This window comes from Oncorhynchus mykiss, chromosome 23 (genome assembly GCF_057628025.1).
Source record: "Oncorhynchus mykiss isolate SJ-2025 chromosome 23, ASM5762802v1, whole genome shotgun sequence".
NCBI lineage: Eukaryota > Metazoa > Chordata > Actinopteri > Salmoniformes > Salmonidae > Oncorhynchus > Oncorhynchus mykiss.
Genome location: NC_143044.1, coordinates 28479200 through 28497372, shown reverse-complemented (window position 1 = coordinate 28497372; position 18173 = coordinate 28479200). Strand labels below are relative to the sequence as shown.

The 18173-nt window shown below is 40.9% G+C and overlaps 1 protein-coding gene across 1 annotated transcript in view; it reads right to left on the bottom strand.

Annotated features, from left to right (window-relative positions):
- Positions 1 to 16804, bottom strand: part of LOC110503113 (uncharacterized) — a 28176-nt gene extending 11372 nt beyond the window's left edge. The window contains 21 exon segments of the mRNA XM_090217239.1: positions 1483 to 1518; positions 1605 to 1676; positions 3470 to 3523; positions 3608 to 3661; positions 3847 to 3903; positions 3997 to 4041; positions 4553 to 4606; positions 6208 to 6261; positions 6360 to 6413; positions 6505 to 6558; positions 6817 to 6870; positions 6963 to 7016; positions 7084 to 7137; positions 12698 to 12751; positions 12948 to 12965; positions 12967 to 13044; positions 13273 to 13350; positions 13497 to 13890; positions 15576 to 15619; positions 15621 to 15700; positions 16726 to 16804. Coding sequence (XP_090073365.1) covers positions 1483 to 1518; positions 1605 to 1676; positions 3470 to 3523; positions 3608 to 3661; positions 3847 to 3903; positions 3997 to 4041; positions 4553 to 4606; positions 6208 to 6261; positions 6360 to 6413; positions 6505 to 6558; positions 6817 to 6870; positions 6963 to 7016; positions 7084 to 7137; positions 12698 to 12751; positions 12948 to 12965; positions 12967 to 13044; positions 13273 to 13350; positions 13497 to 13890; positions 15576 to 15619; positions 15621 to 15700; positions 16726 to 16804 — 1521 coding nt within the window.
- Positions 16805 to 18173: the final 1369 nt, after the last annotated feature.

Here is an 18173-nt window from a genome sequence, read left to right as displayed (position 1 = left end):
TAATTCACAGCAATTCTATTTAGTGTTCCTGGGAGAGTGTTTAATAACATTTTAATGAAGCATTACTAATGTTGTGTGTAAAACAAAAATCCATAACAAGATTCAGAAATAGGAGTTACTAAACAAATATATTAAGGCTTGTACAGAAACTGATTTACATGTCTTAATGCATTTAGCCTTTTGAGGGCTTTTAAAGCCAGCACCAAAGGCTCTTAAAATAGGTTATATTCTGATTTGAGAGCTGACACTGGAAAGAGAATAGAGAAGCCCATGGTTTTACTCACACACACTTTGTAGTCTGAAGCCACTATGAGCCACATAATGACGCAGCCAACATGGAGTGTGCTATGCACTGCAGTGCAGTGGGAGTTGTCTCTCATCAGACAGGATCAAACTTCAAAAACATGTTGAAAGTCCTATATTTGATCTACACATCCGGTGTTTTATATATACAGCTCTGCAGTCTGCATGACTGTACGTCGTTTTTTGCCGTACATTTTTTTTAACATGTTTAGAAATGCATGAACAGCTGCAGAGAGTCAAATACTTGATCTAACTACTTCCGGGGTTCTAAGGAATCTGCATTGTTCTCACTCTACATCAGAGAATGTGGTTTCACGTTGTGAGAGAATTTACATGTTTCATAATGCATAAACAGACACATTGAAACCCATCTAGTAAACACCTGTAACAGACCCTGTCCAGACCACATGGTGCAAAGCAAGCTTTGAGTTTGTTATCAGCAGGCACATAAACAGGTAGAACAGGCCCCCAGGGGAGTTTAGTACCTACGTTACCTCAGGTTCAGATGGGGAGAGAATAGGATTTTCTGTGAAACAAGAGCCATGGCTCTGCCGTGAAAGCCAGTTTGTCACCACTAGTGAACATGCCTTAAGAGCAGAGCAGCCATTTGACAATTAAGGAGAAGAAGAGAGCCAGTCGGGCGGGGAGAACTAAGTGAATCATCCACTAGTTTTTTGTTGTTCCACCCTGGACATGGGGATTGATGTGGGGTGGTTGCCAGGTTAATGGGGGGTAGTGAGCTACAGAAGCTCTGTTTGTGGTGACAAATGTAAAGACAGGACAGGTAATACGTTTTGTCTGTGCACATCTCTGGATATTGATTTAGAGTAGGTCTAGTGTTTTGTCTAGTGTTGTAACTTAGTCGTGAAATGTTGGTACTGTACTGAATACAGTAGCATGATCAAATCAGTTAATTGCAAAGCTGTGCTTTTATGTAACATTCTGAAGAACGTCATCTAAACTCACTAACACGTACAGTACAGTATATAGGTATTGGTCACCAGTTTTACCTTAGCGTTGAGAACACAAAGATATGCGATGATAATGTTATGTGATCTTGGTGTAGACTAATGAATGTCTTGACACTTGACTTGATAATTTGGGTGCTATCACACTTCATTATAGAACTCCCTACATGTTGCTCTTCTAGCCGTACAGTAGGTGAATAACGTTGATTACCTTGGGGCCTGGCTGTCCAGCTACTCCCACATGTCCCTGTTGGAGAAATGACCTGTTTTAGTGGTTTGGAGAGATTAACTTGTGTTTCAAATAGTTTACAAAGAGTCACCCGGAACACTCACGACAGGTCCCGGGGGTCCAATAAATCCGGGTCTTCCTGGCTTTGCTGCTGATCCCTTATAACCTCTGGGGCCCTGGAGAGAGAAGCATTTCTTAAATTTAGCAGAGGGATACTTACTTTTCACAGTAAAAAATGATCCTGTACAGTAGGATGGCAAATGACTGGACACAGACATCTGTTGAGAAGGATACATTTAATAGTGCTGCTCCTCAATACTCCTCCTTGAATGCAATGGGTTCTTAATTAAAGTGAGACGTGTGAAGATTTGTATTTGTATTTATTATGGATCCCCATTAGCTTCTGCCAATGGGGTCCAGCAAAATTAAGGCAGTTACACAATTTGAAAAACATTACAATACATTCACAACATATTTCACAACACTAAGTGTGTGCCCTCAGGCCACTACTCTACTACCACATATCTACAACACAAAACCCATATGTACGTGTGTGTATAGTGCATATGTTATCCTGTGTGTATCCATGTGTCTGTGCCTGTGTTTGTGTCTCGTCACAGTCCCTACTGTTGCATAAGGTGTATTTTTATCCGTTATTTTTATCTGATTCTACTGCTTGCATCAGTTACCTGATGTGGAATAGAGTTTGGCTGGGGTAAGCTGTATTTTTAAATATTAATTTGTGCTTAACTGACTTGCCTAGTTAAATAAAATAAATAAAGAACACCCTCTGTGTTCTGTTAGACAGGTAACTCTTTATCCACAATATAGCAGGAGGTATAAAGGCATAACACATACGTTTTTCCACCAGCAGACTGTGATTGATAACGTCAAAAGCCAAACCCCACAATCTTTTTATCATCAATTTCTCTCAGCCAATAATCAGTCATTTATGTAACTGCTGTGCTTGTTGAATGTCCTTCCCTATAAGCGTGCTGAAAGCCAATTTGTTTACTCTAAAATAGCATTCTATCTGGTCAAACCTTGTTTTTTCCAAAAGTTTACTAAGGGTTGGTAACAGGCTGATTGGTCAGCTATTTGAGCCAGTAAAGGGGGCTTAGATAGTGGATTTACTTTTGCTTCCCTCCAGGTCTGAGGGCACACACCTTCTAGTAGGCTTGAATTGAAGATATGGAAAATAAGAGTGGCAATATCGTCTGCTATTATCCTCAGTAATTTCCCATCCAAGTTGTCAGACCCTGGTAGTTTGTCTTTGTTGATAGACAACAATGATTTTTTCACCTCTTCCACTTTACGGAATTCAAAATTACAATGCTTGTCTTTCATAATTTGGTCAGATACACTTGGATGTGCAGTGTCAGCGTTTGTTGGTGGCATGTCATGCCTAAGTTTGCTGATCTTGTAGTTGGCAATATCAGTGGGTTTTGTGATGAATGAGCCATCTGATTCAATGAATGATGGAGCTGAGTTTGCCTTTTTAGCCAGAATTTCATTTAAGGTGCTCCAAAGCTTTTGACTGTCATTCTTTATATAATTTATCTTTGTTTCATAGTATAGTTTCTTCTTATTTTTATTCAGTTTAGTCACATGATTTCTCAATTTGTAGTAGGTTTGCCAATCGGTTGTGCTACCAAACTTATTTGCCAGCCCTTTTGCCAATCCCTCTCAACCATACAATTTTTTAATTCTTCCTCAATCCACAGGGATTTATAACCATTTTTACTGTCATTTTCTTAATGGGTGCATGCTTATTAGTAACTGGAATAAGCAATTCCATAAATGTGTCAGGTGAAACATGCTCCTCATTACACACCACAGTCCAGGAAATATTCTTTAAATCATCAACATAAGAATCACTACAAAACTTCTTGTATGACCTCTTATACACTATTTTAGGCCCAGCCTTTGGAACTGTGGTGTGACAGATGTGAAAGACGACTGTACTTACAGTTTGGCCTTGAGGCCCCATCTCCCCTGCCGGCCCCAGCATTCCTTTCTCCCCCTATTTAGGGTAAAACCACACACCTTAATTAACATATATGAATCTAATAAATACAATTTTTGTTTTATTGGCTAATTCTGTTACCATTATTCCGAATTGTCCGTTTCTACCCTCCGGGCCCTGTGGTCCTTGATAAATCTTGAGAACGGATAGATAATAGAACAGATCAGATACAGACAATAGATATGGTGCACATTCCCCGGCTCATCATGTCTCATGAGGGGTATTCGACATGTTGCTGATGTCCTAAAAATACATGGTACGTATTTCTGTAAAGCATTCCTGCAAACAGCATCATGGATGATGAAAGACTGTGAACCTACCTCTACTCCTATGTCACCATCTCTCCCAGGCAAACCAGCAGGGTCTCCAATAATGCCCTGTAGAGATATGTTGTTATTGGTGTTACTAAAGGTTTTCCAAAGCTTGCTCATCTCTGAGATTAAACGTACATTTTAGTCGGAATAACTCACATTTTGTCCAATGGTGCCATATCTTCCTTCTGCTCCTTGGGCACCCTGGTGTTGACAAACAAGTTGAATAATGAGATATGTGCAATCACAGCAGCAAGATGTGTGACCTGTTGCCACAAGAAAAGGGCAACAAGTGAAGAACAAACACCATTGTAAATACAACCCATATTTATGCTAATTTATTTTCCCTTGTGTACATTAACCATTTGTACATCATTACAACACTGTATATATATGTAATATGACATTTGTAATGTCTTTATTGTTTTGAAACTTCTGTATGTGTAATGTTTACTGTTAATTGTTATTGTTTATTTCACTTTTGCATATTATCTACCTCACTTGCTTTGGCAATGTTAACACATGTTTCCCATGCCAATAAAGCCCCTTGAATTGAAGTGAATATATGTCATTTTATTTGATTTAGCAATATGTCAATTTCTAGTTCTACTGCATATGCTTGTAAATATATACTATTGTGGTTGGTGAATAATATAAAGCGAAGGAACGGTTTGCATGTTTAGAAATGAGAGACGTGATGATGTGACATACATACAGGTTTGCCCTTTTCCCCAGTAGCTCCGGTCTCTCCAGGATCACCTAAAACACCCTGCCAAGACATAGAACGTCAACGTCAAGACAAACCACATGATGAAAAACTAAAAAAAATGTACCAATGTAAAACCTCTGTGGCTTCATTTATTCTGTTTATTTATTCTGTTTCACTGAAATGAGACAAACTTTACTTTCAATTGAAATAAAATGTTATTTGTCACATGCGCGGAACTCCAACGGGAGTAGACTTTACCAACCTTACGAGCCCTTCCCAGTTAAGGGAAAATAAAAGGTAACATAAGTGTAATGAAATACCCAATAAAAAAGCTATATACAGGGAGGACCAGCACCAGATGCAAGGGTACAAGGTATTTGAGATAGATATGTACAGTGCATTCTGGAAAGTATTCAGACCCTTTCCCTTTCCCACATTTTGTTAAGTTACAGACAAAATCTAAAATGTCGTAAATAACACATGTCCTCATCAACATACACACAATACCCCATAATGACAAAGCAAAAACAGGTTTGTCAAAATTTTGCATGTTTATAAAAATAAAAAAAACATAAATACCTCATTTACATAACTATTCAGGCCCTTTGCTATGATACTCAAAATTGAGCTCTGGTGAATCCTGTTTCCATTGATCATCCTTGAAATGTTTCTACAACTTCATTGGACTCCAGATGTGGTAAATTAAATTGATTGGAAAGGCACAGGACAACAACCCTAAGCACACAGCCAAGACAACGCAGGTGTGGCTTCGGGGACAAGTTTCTGAATGTCCTTGAGTGGCCCAGCCAGAGCCCTGACTTGAACCCAATCGGACATCTATGGAGAGACCTGAAAATAACTGTTCCCCATCCAACCTGACAGAGCTTGAGAGGATCTGCAGGGAAGAATGAGAGAAACTCCCCAAATACCGGTGTGCCAAGCTTGTAGCGTCATACCCAAGAATCACTGCCAAAGGTGCTTCAACAAAGTACTGAGTAAAGGGTCTGAATACTTGAAGAAATGTCTAAAAACCTGTTTTTGCATTGTCATTAAGGGGTATTGTATGTAGATTGATGAGAAAGAAAAAACGATTTCATACATTTGACAATAAGGCTGTAACGCAACAAAATGTGGAAAAAGTCAAGGGGTCTAAATACTTCTGAATGTACTGTATGTACATACTGTACATTTACACAATTTGCTCCTGTTTGTTGTGACTGGATATGTTTTAATGTCACTAAGGACTTCTTCATCTACAGTGGAATTTGATGGACAGTATGGAGATACTGTAAACATCCTCACTGCCTTGTTAGCTGACCTACAGATAGTCCTCCCACTAGGAAATCACTAGGGCTAAAAGTGCTACCATTACTAACTCAATTTGTTGAGTCAAGACTATTCCCAAACCTGGCCAGAGGTACTAATGTTGTTTGTGCTGATTTTTTGTTTGTTGCCTGCTCTACAGACAAATATATCGGTGAATTGTAAAGGCCCCTACTTTTGTGTAGAAAAATATTTGTAATCATTATTATTATTATTAAAAATAAAACAAATTAAAAAGTATTATTATCTGATTTTTCAGGGGGTGCTGCAGCACCCCTACTTCCCGCGGCTATGATTATCATAACAAGTGGGGATGACTGTGTGGCCCCTCAACATACCTGCGCTCCCTGTGCCCCAACCGGTCCTTCAACACTGGAGGGCCCTTCTTCTCCCTACAAACAAGAATAGAAGCATACAATGTTATTGAAAATGAAATCATTCATAGGAGAGAACATGGGGAAATAAGACTAAATGATTAAATGATATCCACTTTCACTCCTGTATATCCTGGAATTCCTTCATATCCAAGTGGACCTGGATCTCCCTTCAAGAAGACAGACAAGTTAGTCAATGATGATAAAAACAAAGACAATACTGCAATACTGTATGTATCTCCCATCTTTAGAAAAACGTACAGTTCCTCCTTGTTCTCCGGTCTCACCCAGCTCTCCAGGTGACCCCTGAGTTCCCTGTAATCATCAAAACACCCATATGAGACCCTCTTAATATTCTATTACATAGTACAAGCACGACACTCAGGAAAACAACACTCATTAAAAGTAGCAACTTTGTTACTTTTCAAAATGACTACATACGCTCGGAGCCATAATTATTATAAACTGTATATATGACTCTGTAATCTGCATATCCTGAGTTGGCAGACCAAATGGAAGCCTAGGGGATTTGAAGAGACCACATGCTTCATGACGAACCACAACACAATCTACCTTGAAGCCCCTGACGCCTTGTAATCCCTTCAGACCTTTGGGACCTCTGTCGCCCTGAAACACAGCAGCTCGTTAGCAGTAATCTGTACTGTGACACCACTAACCAGCTAAAGAGATTATGGAAATGTGTTTGATGCTGGATTCACATCAAGGCCATGAAGTCCTCTCATCCCCTTGTTTCCTTTGATTTCTTCAATGCCCTGAGGGAGACAGGTTGTTGTTATACACATTTTATAAATGTGTTTAAACATTGAAACAATGTCTTACCTTGGCGCCTGGCTCCCCAACATGGCCATAGTCACCTGTCTGTCCCATACCTCCCTGCAGCAGAAAAAAATACAATAAAATTAGAAACAAAGCAGACTAGAGGAAGAAAGGCAGTGTGAGCTGTATAGCAAGCAGGTGGAAAACCAGATTATGCTAGACACACCACATGACCAACAGTATGTGGACACCTGCTTGTCGAACATCTCATTCCAAAATTATAGGCATTAATATGGAGTTTTTCTACCCTTTGTTGCTATAACAGCCTCCACTATATGTTGTAACATGGCTGCGGGGACTTGTTTCCATTCAGCCACAAGAGCATTAGTGAGGTTGGGCACTGATGTTGAGAGATTAGGCCTGGCTCACAGTTGGCGTTCCAATTCATCCCAAAGCTGTTTGTTGGGGTTGAGGTCAGGGCTCTGTGCAGGCCAGTCAAGTTCTTCCTCACCGATCTTGACAAACCATTTCTGTATGGACCTCACGTTGTGCATGGGGGACTTGTCATGCTGAAACAGGAAAGTACCTTCCCCAAACTGTTGCCACAAAGTTGTGAGCACAGAATAATTTAGAACGGGATTGTATGCTATAGCTTTAAGATTTCCCTTCACTGGAACTAAGGGGCCATGAAAAACCATGAAAAACAGCCACAGACGCGACCAGGAGGTCCGTGGGGCGACGCACAATTGGCCTAGCGTCGTTAGGGAGGGCTTGGTCGGTAGGGGTGTCCTTGTCTCAACGCGCACCAGCGACTCCTGTGGCGGGCTGGGCGCAGTGTGCGCTAACCAAGGTGGCCAGGTGCACTGTGTTTCCTCCGGCGCATTGGTGCGGCTGGCTTCCGGGTTGGATGCGTGCTGTGTTAAGAAGCAGTGCGGCTTGGTTGTGTTGTGTATCGGAGGACGCATGACTTTCAACCTTCGTCTCTCCCGAGCCCGTACGGGAGTTGTAGCGATGAGACAAGATAGTAGCTACTACAACAATTGGATACCACGAAATTGGGGAGAAAAAGGGGTAAAATAAAAAAAATTAAAAAAAGTTATTTTTTAAAAACAGCCACAGACCATTATTCCTCCTCCACCAAACTTTATAGTTGGCACTATTCATTGAGGCAGGTAGCATTCTCCTGACATCCACAAAACCCAGATTGATGAAGCGTGATTCATCACTCCAGAGAACGAGTTACCACTGTTCCAGAGTCCAATGGCGGCGATCATTACACCACTCTAGCCGACGTTTGGCATTGCGCATGGTGATCTTTGGCTTATGTGCGGCTGCTCGACCATGGAAACCCATTTCATGAAGCTCCCAACGAACAGTTCTTGTGCTGACTTTGCTGCCAGAGGCAGTTTGGAACTCGGTAGTGAGTGTTTCAACCGAGGACAGACAATTTTTCAGCACTCTGCGGTCCCAATCTGTGAGTTTGTGTGGCCTACAGTACTACTTCACTGCTGAGCCGTTGTTGCTCCTAGACGTTTCAACTTCACAATAACGGCACTTACAGTTGTCCGAGGCAGCACTAGCAGAAATTTTACGAACTGACTTATTGGAAAGGTGCCATTCAATGACAGTGCCACATTGAAATTCACAGAGCTCTTCAGTAAGGCCATTCTACTCCCAATGTTTGGCTATGGAGATTGCATGGCTGTATGCTTGATGTTATACACCTGTCAGCAACGAGTGTGGCGGAAATTGCTCATCCACTAATTTGAAGGGATGTCCACATACTTTCGTATATATAGTGTATGTACAGTTGAAGTCGGAATTTTACATACACTTAGGTTGGAGTCATTAAAACTCGTTTTTTAACCACTCCACAAATGTCTTGTTAAAAATCTATAGTTTTGTCAAGTCGGTTAGGACGTCTACTTTGTGCATGACACAAGTAAATTTTCCAACAATTGTTTACAGACAGATTATTTCACTTATAATTCACTGTATCACAATTCCAGTGGGTTAGACGTTTTCATACACTAAGTTGACTGTGCCTTTAAACAGCTTGGAAAATTCAAGAAAATGATGTCATGGCTTTAGAAGTTTCTGATTGGCTAATTGACATCATTTGAGTCAATTGGAGGTGTACCTGTGGATGTATTTCAAGGCTTACCTTCAAACTCAGTGCCTCTTTGCTTGACATCATGGGACAATCAAAAGAAATCAGCCAAGCAATTTCCAAACGTCTTAAAGTACCACGTTCATCTGTACAAACAATAGTACGCAAGTATAAACACCATGGGACCACGCAGCCGTCATACCGCTCAGAAAGGAGACACCTTCTGTCTCCTAGAGATGTACATACTTTGATGCGAAAAGTGCAAATCAATGCCAGAACAACAGCAAAGGACCTTGTGAAGATGCTGGAGGAAACAGGTACAAAAGTATTTATATCCACAGTAAAACGAGTCCTATATCGACATAACTTGAAAGGCCGCTCAGCAAGGAAGAAGCCACTGCTCCAAAACCGCCATAAAAAAGCCAGACAACGGTTTGCAACTGCACATGGGGACAAAGATAGTGCTTTTTGGAGAAATGTCCTCTGGTCTGATGAAACAAAAATAGAACTGTTTGGCCATAATGACCATTGTTATGTTTGGAGGAAAAAGGGGGAGGCTTGCAAGCAGAAGAACACCATCCCAACCGTGAAGCACAGGGTGGCAGCATCATGTTGTGGGGGTGCTTTGCTGCAGGAGTGACTGGTGCACTTCACAAAATAGATGGCTACATGAGGGAGGAAAATTATGTGGATATATTGAAGCAACATCTCAAGACATCAGTCAGGAAGTTAAAGCTTGGTCGCAAATGGGTATTCCAAATGGACAAAGTCCCAAAATGGCTGAAGGACAACAAAGTCAAGGTATTGGAGTGGCCATCACAAAGCCCTGACCTCAATCCTATAGAAAATTTGTGGGCAGAACTGAAAAAGCGTGTGCAAGCAAGGAGGCCTACAAACCTGACTCAGTTACACCAGCTCTGTCTGGAGGAATGGGCCAAAATTCACCCAACCTGTTGTGGGAAGCTTGTGGAAGGCTACCTGAAACATTTGACAATTTAGGCTACCAGAAAAAGTTAAACAATTTAAAAGCAATGCTACCAAATACTAATTGAGTGTGTGTACACTTCTGACTCACTGGGAATGTGATGAAAGAAATAAAAGCATAAATAAATAATTCTCTCTACTGTTATTCTGACATTTCACATTCTTAAAATAAAGTGGTGATCCTAACTGACCTAAGACAGGGGATTTTTACTGGGATTAAATGTCAGGAATTGTGAAAAACTGAGTGTATTGTGAAAAACTAAATGTATTTGGCTAAGGTGTATGTAAACTTCAGACTTCAACTGTAATTCTAGTGAAATGTGCACTTGCGTCAATCAGAACACACAAGCTCACCTCGTGGACCTTCCTATTTTTCTGTTTTGCACAGAGTTCATGCAGAACCCAGCTTAGGCATGCAAAATCATATGACTGAATTTACAGTAATTAGATGTGAAATAATAAATGATGTCATGACTGAACTCCTGTAGAGCAGTGTATCACAGCCGTCCATGGTGACTGTTATACAGTAGTCTTGGCCAGTGGAATGTGGCTCTGACTGATTGTATAAGACAGACCAGACATTGGCGGAACACATTGGAGTTTCCCAACCTGACAAGTGTGTGGGCATGACAGTAAGTTATTTGCATTTCATTGTGGCCTTTGAATGGAATATACAATATCAATCCAAATACTTGAAGTTATCATAATAACCATAACATTTCCTTGGAGGAGTTAGATGTTTACAGAAGGATGAAATCTGAACATGGGCTATTAGGGGTTTCTAGTAGTACATGATGACTATAATGATGTGTTAAATATTTCCTTTAGACCGAAGATCTAAGTAGTGCGAGACATGCTGACCCCTGAAACATGGAGTTAGTGTTAACACAGTGTAGACCACAATTTATGACCCGAGGAAAGATGTGTCATAGCTAAGGGAAAATTGAACAACTTATTCTGTAAGTGTTTCCACACAGATGCTTATATCCTCACTCATATAAGACACTGTTTTGGCCTTTGAATTGGGGTTATTCTACTTGGTCAACCAACACCTTTGATCAAGACCAACAGTCCTCTATTCCATGGCACCAGTTTAGTAACCATCTCACTTCAGACCACGCCATGCACAGTCAGCTGCTAAGAGGCTGACCTTGGAGACGCTAAACGCTTTATCCAGAAGCATGACCGTGAACTTTACAACTTTACTAATGGAAGGACCACCCACCCACTGGGGTGGTCAGTTCATATATTGGAGCCAGGGAATGCCCTCCTTAGACGTCAGCGGGGGAGGCTGTAAACATGGTCGTGCTCTGTGACTTACATATTGGCAGGGGGTGAGGGTTCCACTGAGTCACAGAAGACAGATGTTGGCCCCCAACTGAGCTCCAGAAACGGTATGTCCCCCTCATCCCCCTGTCTTTGAGTGAGTACCCAGCATAGTCGTGTCTGTGTGTGTCTGTGTGTGTCTGTGTGTGTCTGTGTGCGTGCGTGCGTGTGTGTTTGTGTGTGTGATGTGCGGAATATATGGGCCATTTTTGCCCAGAGTCTCTCCAGACTAAAGGGCATGTTAAATGCCAAGCCAACAACTCGTCCTCTGTCTTTGAAGACCCACTACCAGCCTTGCACACTATTGGGCACATGTTCTCGGTTCTCTGGGTTGTGTTTAAAAGACATTATGCATTTTAACTCCAGCATACCACTGAGTACTGGAGCTACATCAAAGAGGTAAATTAGTCATAACTCAGTCTCAATGGAAATAATCATGTCTACTGCCTGAAGCCTACAAGCAGGGTTATGTTTGCATAGTCAAATATGTAATTGAATCCTGATGCAATGAGTATGCCATGTCCTTTCATTAAACTGCTTAATAAACATTTTGTCCCCTGCTCAGCGCTGGATGGCTCTCTATTGTACTTTAAGAGGTGTTCTGTTCTCAACTCTCTCCAGTCCTCTGACAATGACAAAGCATTCTTCCTGAGTGCTAAGTAAATGAAGGGCAGTAGTATGATGTTGATGACTACGATGACTACAATGAAAACAATTATGAAGCAATGATTAATACGTATAAAACATAGCAACCTACCATAGCAAGTAAAACGACATTCATTATTAGGCATTTGCAATAATGTTATGCAACTGTCTGCTTTCGCTGTGTGTGGAATTCAACACATTCAGATTCAATCTATTAAGTGTTCTGTTAAGCATCCCCTGATGTTAAAGTGAAACCAGACAGTCTACGATCCTTTGCCATGTTGAGCTAAACCACTTCCCTTCCAATGCAGATAAGCCTGCTATTGAAACATCATACCGTTTCTCTGTTATGCTTCCATTGTCCTTTTCCACAACTTCACTGCTGTCGAGCAAGCAGTGGTTCTTCTATTTAACTCCCTGTAGAAACCTCCTCCGTCAATATGGGGCCTACAGCCCAACATCTAATGTCTGCATACTGTAAAATCTACAAAGACCAACAGAGAGCATACATTCTGAGTGACAATTAACACTCATTATTCTAAGTTGTTGACCCTCGCCCATACAGCTTAACTCAACACCGTAGTGAGAACTAGAATGAGAAAATGTCCTTACCCAGTAGCCTAGTCTTCCTGGCTCTCCTGTGTTGCCTGGGAGACCTCTGTGACCCTGCAGATGGAGAAATACAGTGGTAGCAGTTACCATTAGCCTGGACCATGAGCAAGCCAAGTTGGTCTCATCCTGTATGTGCTGTAATCAACTCTTTTATCATTGCCAATGAACGAACACAGAGACTGGCCCGTCAGGCTAATGGCTCTCAGCTCATTATTCAAAGCAGTGGTGCTGTAATGAGCCTAGTAGTCACCTTTGGTCCTGGGGGGCCCCTGGTTGCCAGGCTGTCCGGGCATACACGTACAGGTGGCCCTTCCAGCTGTCAGTCCAATTTCAGCATACCCTCCACACTGAATAGAATAGAACTTGTTAGTCCATCTGTAGGGACAGAACTAGTTCTTATGATTGGTTCCCTACTCCCTAGAGACACCACACAAACACACAGCACACATTTGGGAGGAGCACGTAGTCACTTCTATGGGAGACAATGAGAGTACAGGCTAGATTAAAAGACATACTGTACTGTACGTATCTCTCAGTGAGGAACATGATCCCACTGACAGTCTCTTCCAACGCACCACACTGGAGAGCTCACAGCAGTCCTCTGAGTAGGCCTTCTCTGGATCACAGGACACATTCATCTGCTGGAGGTCTACCTACAGTACCAGGGCACGGGATATTATGGTCAGTGTGCTTTCTTATGAACACTGAATTGACTGTGCTGCCTTCATCAATGTTGACTACAATTGCAAAATACTGTAGGCAACCCAGCATGATTTGGTCTGAACAGCACAGAACTTACTGAGGCGGAGCGGTCTCCCACAGCCCTCTTTACAATGGAGGTGTAACCTTGGTGGATGATGGGTCTGGGATTGTCGATGGGCTCCATGCTCACCTCATCGCAATCCACCAGCTACTTGACCTTATCGCCCTTGACCTGCAGCGCCGGCTTGTGCCACTCGCCATTGAACAGCTTTTCCACCCGGTGGAATGTGCGCAGCATCTGGGTGCCACTGGGGCTGGTGTAGAAGAAGTCCAGAGATCGTGTGTCACCCTGGAAACGGAGGCCCACCTGTTCACGTCCATCAGTGTCGCTGACCTGCCACAGGTTCCAGGACCTCTTGGCGGCGTCCTTCGTCACCTTAAATGTGGCAATGATGGAGTAGTCGGAGGGCAGGCCGTTGGGGTACACATCACTGTTGCACGACAATCATGGTGCATTAGGAGACACTGAACATAGTTCAAAACATACTATTTTCATGTAGAACAAGCACTTGCATTTGTAGTGCAATTGTATTTAGAATAAAATGATCAAATACTTTTGAAACAACACAATCAGTGTTGCACGGGCTTAACATTTGAAAGCTTTCCCCGCCGCTTTTAAACCTCTGCTTTTGGTTTCAAAACCACCCTAGTTGGAAACTCTGAAACTGAAACTTAATCTACCATTAATGTTTTAAATCACAGCAGGCCTGTTGCACAACCTAATTGTCTACACCCTCTTCTCTCCCTCTGTGGCTTCCTGTCCAGATAAATCACTCCTGTTGCCTTTTTGATGCTGTACTTTGACATTTTACATCATTCTTTGTTTCCATGATTTGTATGTAATTTATAGTAACACACTTCTGATACTCAATATAAACATATCTTAGTTGTCAGGCATTGAACATTTTACATTTTTGTAATAGAAAATGTAAGGGAGTACATCAGATTTAATATTGCAGATAGATTGTAGCTTCCATCAAGGTAATTGTCTGCATCACTTTCAATCCCCCATATATATATTTTTTGCAAATATATATACATATACAGACATACACATACATACAGGCATTGAAAGTTCATTGAGGACAGCTTTGCTGGCCACAACACAGAGGGAAAAGACCCAACAAATAGATGAACTACTGATGTTCAATGCCTCCCAGCAATGAGTAGACAAACAGCATAAATCTGTGTAGCCTATCTATGCCAAGAAAGTGTCAATGAGGGTTTGAAGATGGCTGGGGAAAACCCTCCCCTATTCCAATTTAATGACGATGTCTTCATTTCCAAAGGAAACCCTGGATGATAGGCTGATACACCATAAGTACTCATAATGCATTTTGACCAACAACACATCATAATGCTAATCAACAAACGTGTCAATTACTAGATTCACCCATTGTGATGACTGAATGAAACTCCAGTGGTGTTCCACCAACTGTCAATTGGTGAACATCAAGTAATGAAGCAAAGGCACATTTGTAGGTTTCCGTGCAGGAGATGAAATCAAATCTGTTGTTTGGAAGTGATAATTACACTGAGTGGAAAAACCGTGGATACCCCTTTGGCAAAGGAGCAGAGAATAAACGTAGCTCATACAATACACGTCGCTATTAATCTTTCATTTTGGTGCATGGTCCTAGCTCATGTTAACTAACTCACATGGGAGGAAAGTAGAAAACCTTAAGATAAACATAATTATTGAGTGAGGAGAGGTGGAATGACAAAGTTTGGGCGCTGGGTCTCGTTCAGGAGGATGCAACATACTGGAAATACTATAAATAAAGCTAATATGATGACTTTTTCTACATGTCAGTGAGGCATGTCGATTCTATAACAACATGTTTCTGAAGTTCGAACAATGTTGTGCCCTACCCTTATACTTTGGTTGATTACTTTTATCTGTACATTTGTACCTTTTTAATTCTGTAATTATTTTAACTATGTGTGTTAAGTTTGAATATCAGGAAAATTCTACTCAGGACTACTTTAAAAATAAGTGTTTTCCTGTGTTATCCTCTGAGAATCAACTGTACATCTTGACATTTATTTATTTGAAACCTCACAAATTCCAATCTATTCTAATCAATTTGGCCTCAAATGTGCATGCAGACAATACCTCATTGTTTTGCACAGGTGGATGGCAGGGTTCACACGGTAGGACCACTGAATCAGGTTCAGATCCGTCTACCTTCCTCACCCCTCTGGACTTAGATACACGGAACTCCTCTAGCATGTCATAACCTCAGAGTAAATACATGCAGCTCAGTTTTTCACCAATGTCATGTTCATAGTGTTGAAGGGTTTAAGGCAGTGAACGATGAGGATCTGGATGCATTTTTAGACATAAAACACATCATTTGAAAAAGTCACAAAGTAGACTGAACAGTGCAGTGGCAGTGGGCATGTGGAAGGACTGGACAGTGCAGTGGCAGTGGGCATGTGGAAGGACTGGACAGTGCAGTGGCAGTGGGCATGTGGAAGGACTGAACAGTGCAGTGGCAGTGGGCATGTGGAAGGACTGGACAGTGCAGTGGCAGTGGGCATGTGGAAGGACTGAACAGTGCAGTGGCAGTGGGCATGTGGAAGGACTGAACAGTGCAGTGGCAGTGGGCATGTGGAAGGACTGAACAGGTGAATAAATCAAAAAGGGATTTATCCCAAAATATGATCAATCAAACAATGATTATTGGTATTCATGTTACTGGTATTCAACAGCATCAAACTTTAGTTATTTGTTCAATCAGTGTTGATTTGCAGTAACTTTAACAAAGAACAGTACACTTGATTACACACTACAAAATGTCATTACACTTGACACAACATTAATTCAGTTGACTCTCATTCCCACAATTGAAGGGTGTCATATTTCCTAATTCTATGGGTGTCATTTCGTTCAGAAAATGGGAAGTCCGGATGTTTTTGACCTCACCGTGACGTCAGTTGGGGTTAGTAGTGATACATTCTGTTAAGCCAAAATCCCATACTGACTGCAGGAACTACTCAAGAGGGGAAGGATGTGTGCTCTTCTGAGAGGGTTATGGTTGTATGTACCAGTGCTGCCACTTGCTGGTCATACAGAAATAGAGGATCAAATTATATTGCATTGCCCGGATCACTGTTCGTAAATTTCCACGCCAACCAACTTTGCTAATATTGGAAAGAAAGAAAACAGACAGTCTTGAGAAAAGCTGAAAATCAATCAAGCAGCATTATTATACCCTCAATAAACAGCAAAAGGGAATAAAAAGTCATTTTATGGTACTTACTTGGTAATTCCTGGCTTTTGGTCAATCCAAAGAAAGCTAGAAGTACTGGGAAAACCAGCATTTCTTATAGGGCTGGCATTTTCTAAATATGATGTGCCAGGGATTATAAACACATGCAAAAGTAAAATAAGAGAAGCTCTAAGATCAAGGAAATCTCACTTAAATGTTAGCCATTTCCCCCAATTATCTATAGTGAGGAACAGTGCACTGTTTTACTAAATTGGTAGGAGTAGGTCTATTGTAATCAAATGCAAATCAAAAATACTCAACAATAAAATAACATTACCCTACTCCATTAATAATAGAAATAACAGCATTCTAAAAGAAATGTTGATTACAAATGAACACAAAAATATGCCCGACATATATTTTACAGGTTTATGTAGGTCTATAAATCAGCATCAAATGATCTATAAAAATTATGTACTTTTCCATCTGGAATTAAATTATGTCCGATAATAATATTAAATCAAGTCCAATCAGGCAATTGGTCCGAAAAGTGCCTATAATAACTTGGTCACAGCTAACCTTACCGAAGGAGTCACATAATTATTCATGAACCATAAAAAAATATATATATATCAACTTCACTATGTCAAAAGAAGATAATCCCAACAAATCAAATCATACAATACCCAATCATGTTCACATATGCTCAAATCTCAACCATTGAATAGAATTGAGATATTTCATTTAGTCAAAAAAGTAGGCTGAAGTTCATTTGATTCTTTGACATTTTGTTCCCATAAAACACTATTCATTATCCAGATCCAAAACAGAAGAATCTACTTTACTGAATTGATGGAGCTATTATCTTAGTCTACTCTTAAATCAGACAAATTACACTTTCCTTTTCTTACTTTTTCCATATATATATATTTATATATCAAAAATTATCCCCAATTTTGTGATATCCAATTTTAATTAGATGCCAGTAATATTTGTCCACAATAAATCAATGGCCAATTGTTTCCAGCACACACAAAACCCACCATCATATTTCAATTCAATTATAATAAAATTGAAATATACCTATATATGAACGTAGACAATATTGTAAAGATCACTCACATATTCCTGAAAAAGAGGCCCCGATGTGGACTGCTTTCGGTTCCTTTACAGTTGCTGCAGTGAGGATATAACCAATTTAAAAGTGGCGTCCCTAGGCCAAACCATGCCTTAAACCATTCAGAAAGATAGTGGCTGGTCTCAGCAAGACCTGACCCTTCCTTGCACTCCACTCTACCTTCGGTCCCCAGGGGATCTGATCTCTCCCACAGGCCTGTCTCCTCTGCTGAAACACACTGGTTGTCCTGAGAAGGCTCAGGGCAACCATTCAGTTCTTCTTTCCATTTTTACACACATTAGGAGCACAAGCAAAATCTAAATCTTTCGACGCCTTATTGATTGGGATGGCATAAAATAGACTGAAATGAATTTGCAAGGAG